The sequence below is a fragment of the Culex pipiens genome, chromosome 3, assembly GCF_016801865.2.
Source record: "Culex pipiens pallens isolate TS chromosome 3, TS_CPP_V2, whole genome shotgun sequence".
Lineage (NCBI taxonomy): Eukaryota > Metazoa > Arthropoda > Insecta > Diptera > Culicidae > Culex > Culex pipiens.
Window position 1 is genome coordinate 108808870 of NC_068939.1, and position 6000 is coordinate 108814869.

The following is a 6000-nucleotide window of genomic DNA, read 5'->3' on the forward strand; positions in this document are numbered from 1 at the left end:
TCTGGAATCGATTGCTTAGTAAAGGGAAGGTAGTGTATCGTCACAAACTGGACCTTATCACGACACCTTAGGGAGGCGACCTATGGAATGTTAACATTAACCTTAACATGTTAACATTAAGTTGAGAATGAAACTGCCACTGAATCCGCTTTGTAAATGCCGGCCCCGATACTCTTCAAGGGTGTTCCCCTCAGGAACTGGGAAAGAAAAAAAAATAGTTTTGCGCAAAACATATTTTTCTGAAATATAAAATTTAATTTTACGAATTTAAAATGAATCAATGAATACTGTTGAAAATAAGATCAATGCAAAACATAATTGAAAAAAATAAAATTATGAAATACGGACAAATTACTCGTCAATCCTTAGAAATTTTGGAAACTTCTGATTACAAAACAACTGGACAGGTGCATAATGCATTTTAAAACACCTTTTTCAATTCAAATGTTGGAACCGTAGCTTGTAATTTAAATTTTTTACTTTTTTATTTTCTTGGTCAGAGTTGAGGTACATAAATTTCAAAAAATATTTGCAAAGGCCTAAATTGATTTTGACGAAATTTTATACTTCGATGAACTAAGCTTGCTGGGATTCCTATCTAGATAGAACAAGATAGCTCACGGGCATCGAGTTATTATTTTTTTCAATTTTGAAGAAGGATTTTTTTCTTTTTTCGTTGTAATTAACAAAATAAAATCCAAAGCTAAATCAGCTAATTATTTTACGAATCCGGGAAAGTTCTTTGCTATACAATCAAATACTAGATCAGATCAAATTATGCAGGCTTAGATATATAAATTTAGCTGACAAGTTATAGCAAAATTTATCATTATTGAGCATTTAATTCTGTGCATTTGTCTGAAAAATAAATTAAAAAAAAAACAAAAACCTGCTATCATTATCGATTTTATGAAATCTGAGAAAATATTCAGCCAACTTAACTCCTATAATAAAATTTCAATTCAACCTATCTTATATTATCTGAAAAATAAAACATAAAATAACTGTGTTTATGAATTTGACCATATTTAGGTCTCCAATTGCAATTATAAAATCAAAACTCATATTGAAGCAATCATTGAAAATTAATATCAATTTATCCAAATGCTTGTAAATTTGGGAGGGGCGCCAAATTGATGTTTTGCCAAGGGCGCCGTAGACCCAAGGTACGGCTCTGCATCCAGATTTTTAAGCGAAGATGGCGTTAGGAATGTTACACGCCCGAAATGTCAAAATCGCGCTTTGGTACCAACGCTAGAAAAAAAGTGTGGCTGTCATATCATGGCACACTTTTTTTTGTAATGTTGGTACCACTGCGCGATTTTGACGTTTCAGGCGTGCACCATTCGTAACGCCATCTTCGTTTAAAAAAACTGAATATATATATGATGGTTTCCATGTCAAATTCCAAAAAAATTAGTGTAATCTATCCATCTATTTATTTTGCTATTGTTATAACTTCGTCAGCTGTGTGCTATCTTGTGACAACGACCATTTAGTACAATTCGAGAAAATCGATTTTTAAAGTTTGATGATAAATATTTTCAAAACAATGAATGGTAGAGCCAAACCTTTTGAAGTAATCGGTTCGTATACTATCGCTTAACAAACGCTCCAACGCTCAACTAATTTGGTTACACCAGTTAAAAGATACAGTAAATTATGTAAACAAAAATCTGAAAAGCACGTGTCACAAGTGTGTTTCGAAAGTAAAATTGTACTACGTGTCACAAGTGTGCACAGAATTTCCATACAAACTAAAATAGGCTTAAATCAATAGTTTAACCGACCTAATCAATATATTTTCAAAAACAAAAGATTGCATTGCCTTTAGAAAGTATGTAGCAACATAAATTTGTGAAAAACAAGAATTTTTTTCCACATTTTCCAACAACATGCATGACGTGTCACAAGTGCACGATCATTTTGATGATAAATTGGTCTATGTCACAAGTGTGTATTGCGATATCCGGGAAACGGAAGCGAGTTTCCAAAATCGGGTTAAAGCATCATGTAGTGTTTGTTAAGTATAGCAAAACGTCATCATTAACTCATTTTTGACCAAAATGGTCTATGTCACAAGATAGCACACTGCTGACGACTTGTCTATTACCCCACAAACTTTATCTATTCTATTCTTTAAACATGGAATCACAATACATTACTGTAGAAATGTAACTGCTGAAAACTTTGGTAATCGCTATCGGTAATCGAAGTAATTACGCGTATGACCGCCCTAATTCTCCATACAAACTTTTGAGAAAAACCATTCGGCCCATTTTTTAAACTGATTTTTTAGAAAAATTTAAAAGCCCGTGTTTCTGAGGACCCCAATCTTCATGCTTCCCCTCGAGTTGAGCCTGCGCAGTCATTTTTGTCATTTTTTGTTGGTCAGTGCTATGGTCCCCTTGGAACGAGCTGTCAAGTAGGACCTTTTCTGTCAATTGAGTCCCATCAAAAATTTTAAACAGCAGATTTTATTATTCACATCGATAAAGCTTATCTTTCAAAATACAATGCATTGTACTCCCACAAGAGGTTTAAATTGAATTTCAGCCCCGATCCCTTCAGAACAAAATCGAGATTTTAAACCAGTGTTTCTTAACCTTTTACGATCTATCCCCCCCTTGACTGTTTTGCAAGAACTTCATTATGATATACGCGTATGATATTTAACCTGATATTTGGTACGATATTATGCGCGTATGATACGCCGTATGCGATATACTCGAAGTGATTAACCCCTAGTCAAATTCCACGATTCGTTTTTGAAAAAACGTACCATGCAATTCGAACGCTTGTTCACGATTTTGGGAACTGATTTTTCTCCGTGTGGACACTGAAGTATTGACCCAAATTGATGAATTTTGAACACTTAAACTACCATGCGCGCGGAAGACTCGTTTTTTTTTGCGGAATTCAATGCATGACAGATAACATTTTACATAAAGCAGTGCGCCTTGTCGTCGAGATATTTGATTTTGAAGCTAAAAACAAGTTTGGCGGCATTTCTCTTGACAGAAAATCTCCTCTTCTAACTATGGTTTAATAGTTGATCCATTATCGAGATTAGTCTTTATTTAATTATTCTGCAATTGGATTTTGTTTTTTTTTTTTTCATAGAGACAAGCGTTCAGAAATTGTTGTAGAGCGTGCATTATGTATTCTATGATCATGAAAATTAACATAGGGCTTTTATTGACTCTATTGTTACTAAATATTTAAAAGCGTGAGCAATGCTATAGTAAAGACAGTTGGTTTTCACTCACTTCATCAAGTTTAACAAAAATGAAATTTTAATAATTATTTAAAAAAACCACATTAAAAATGGAAACCCAATGAAAACCTGGTGTGCTTTCGCTAAGAATCGGACACTGAACCGTTGAACCTCAATTTCCCCTATAGAATGCGATAGATTCGCAACCAGTTCATGAAATGGAATGAAATTTTGCACGTAGGTGTTAAAAATGAAGTAACGCAATGTTCACCAAACCAATTTAAAATGTTCCTAGGGTTACTTACTTTGGTTCGGATATGCCTTGACATTAACAAATTAGTACAGTTGGAAAGTGATTTCAGTTTTATTATTTATACTTTTTTTCTAACTTTTGATGGAGACGGTTACTCACTGATTTAATCTAATGTCAGGATTAAAGCTAAGCAACAGTGTGTACACATTTATATGAGGGGTGCCCAATTTGTGTTTAAATTCTGATTTATTGTACATTAGTTCCTAACCATGATAATGATTTGTGCAGCCGTGTTTTCGAGCCTTCACTTCATTTCACCAGCCCTTCAGTCTCACTCTTGTCTTTTGCCTTCAGTGGAGGCTTACCGCCATTACTCGGAGCGCCCTTCTTACCGTAGAACATATCGGCAAACAGGCCGGTAAACACCAGCACAGCGCCAATCCACTGCCGTCCAGAGAGGCTGTTGCCAAAGAATAACACAGAAAAGAGCACGGTAAAGAACTTCCGGGTCGTGGTGACCACGGAGCATGCGAGCGCTCCAAAAGACGACACCATCATGAAGATGAACAGCTGGCCAAGAGCTCCGGCCAGGGCTAGGGTAGCCAGGTGGTTCAACATCTGGGGGTATTTGATGGCAAAGTTTATAAAACTGAACGCTTCGCCGGATACGAGCAGTGGGACGGCTACGAAAATCGTACTCCAACCGTTCATCGCAAGCATCATGTGCTGGGCCGATGGAGAACTGTGCTGACGCATTCGTTCCTGGAAAGGGGAGGTTTCAGATTAGTTATTTTGCTTACGTTGAGATTGTAATTGAATACCTGAACAGCTCCAGTCAACCCGTCCATCGTGAGGCTCAAGATAAGCAGCAGTTGACCCAAACCTTCATTCTCCAGTGGGGCATTGCTTGTTTTACCATCCTTAAACATAAACAGAATGACGCCGATGACGATCAGCAGGACAAACATGTACTTTTGCAGCGTGTAAGACTTTCTACCAAGGAGAACGCCCAACAACATCACCGGAATTGGTTTCGCTGACTTGGCAACAACTTGCATCGGGTAGGCTACCCACAATAAGGCCATGTTCGAGCTGATCATAGCCAACAGATAAGTAAGTGAACTACTGGCGTAGTACATCTTGGGAGTCGTGTCCGCTCCTTGTGGACTTGCAATCAGTATAGCTGAAATATTTAAACCACCGATTAGAAAATGCTCATTTAACCCAAGCTAACAAACCAACCTTTGGCGAAGATCCAGTTACAGACGCACTGCACCCCGACCAGTGCCAGCGTAAATGTAAACCGTTCCCCTCGACTACCATCTTCCTGGAGTTCATCACCGTACGTGCCCCGGGTGATCTTCTCCTGGATGATCCCAAAGTAGAAGTAGCACACAAAAATGCCAACGGCAGCAATCACGACCTTCTTTCTATCGGACATGGTTCCACCAACTTAAACCACCGAAACCAGAACCCTAGAACCAACTACAAAACAACCCCGGTCGGTCAGGACCTGAATTGACACGCGTTAACTTTGGCGAGAAATCAAAGCCAAAACATCATTCTTCTGGTCCACTTTGAAGCTGACTGCCGTTTCTTTATTTTGCGGCCGTGTAAAAGAACACGTCAAGCATTCGCTGACAGCTCAGAGTGGGTGGGTTGGGAAACGAAAGGGTGGTTGGGTTGAGAGAGAAAGATTGTAAACAAGGTTTGTTGTTTTTTTTTTTTTACGGCGACCTGTTTTCACAAGTTTTTTGATGGCATTGAGAAGTTGTATGCAATTTTAAACTATGATTAATAAAAAAACAGGAATTATTTTAGCGAGAACGCATTTAAAAGAATACTATTTAACACAAATAATTAATGCAGTGAAAATGTTATTTTTCAATATACGTTTAAACTTATTTATGGTAGTCAGAAAAATAAACAAAAAGTAAGATCTTGCATGCAACAAAGTCCAACAACAATTCAAACGAATCATATGAAAGGCAAAGAAGTCAAAACGGTGTAATCGTAAAGCTGCCACCACGTGGAAGGTACCGCAAGCTTCAAATCGTTGGTCGTGTACTAGCTTGTACCTTGATTGTTGTTTTGGTTTACTAAATAACACAGAACGATGTATTGTACCAAGGGGTTTACAGCATCAAGGATTACTGATCAGTCTGAATGGAATTACCAGAATTACTGGCAATATGTCACGGATTACTTGATCTCCCAGAATAACTTGGGATAACCAGAAACCAACAAAAAAAATGAATTAACAAAAATAACAATACAATTACTTGAAAAAAAGACTTTTGAATTGGATCGACTGACAGCTGTCAAACGCACAAAACCACATGCTTGGAAATAGTGGGTCCATCTCGGGAATTCCCGGGACACAATTTACGGAATTTTTCAAAAACCGGGAATTTCCGAATCCCGGAAATTTTTATATTTTGCACTGGGAATTTCCGGAATTGAAAAAAAAAACAAATTTTGTTCTGAAAATTCAGATTTGGTTGTAGAAATGTAGAGAACGCGTTTAAAG

At 37.2% G+C, this 6000-nt stretch overlaps 1 protein-coding gene across 1 annotated transcript; it reads right to left on the reverse strand.

Annotated features, from left to right (window-relative positions):
• Positions 1-3562: 3562 nt before the first annotated feature.
• LOC120421496 (solute carrier family 35 member B1 homolog) lies at positions 3563-5134 on the reverse strand. The gene is made up of 3 exons (XM_039584714.2): positions 4713-5134; positions 4292-4653; positions 3563-4232 (listed from the first exon to the last, which is right to left on the reverse strand). Exons 1-3 carry the CDS (start codon positions 4909-4911, stop codon positions 3780-3782), a joined length of 1014 nt encoding a protein of 337 aa, XP_039440648.1. The 5' UTR covers positions 4912-5134; the 3' UTR covers positions 3563-3779.
• Positions 5135-6000: the final 866 nt, after the last annotated feature.

What these genes read in the sequence shown, in the direction of transcription:
- LOC120421496 (XM_039584714.2), bottom strand. Translation starts at nt 4,911, where the DNA reads ATGTCCGATAGAAAGAAGGTCGTGATTGCTGCCGTTGGCATTTTTGTG. An exon ending in TAACTGGATCTTCGCCAAAG is followed by an intron (nt 4,654 to 4,712) that starts GTTGGTTTGTTA and finishes TAAATATTTCAG; the next exon opens with CTATACTGATTGCAAGTCCA. An exon ending in GGTTGACTGGAGCTGTTCAG is followed by an intron (nt 4,233 to 4,291) that starts GTATTCAATTAC and finishes TCCCCTTTCCAG; the next exon opens with GAACGAATGCGTCAGCACAG.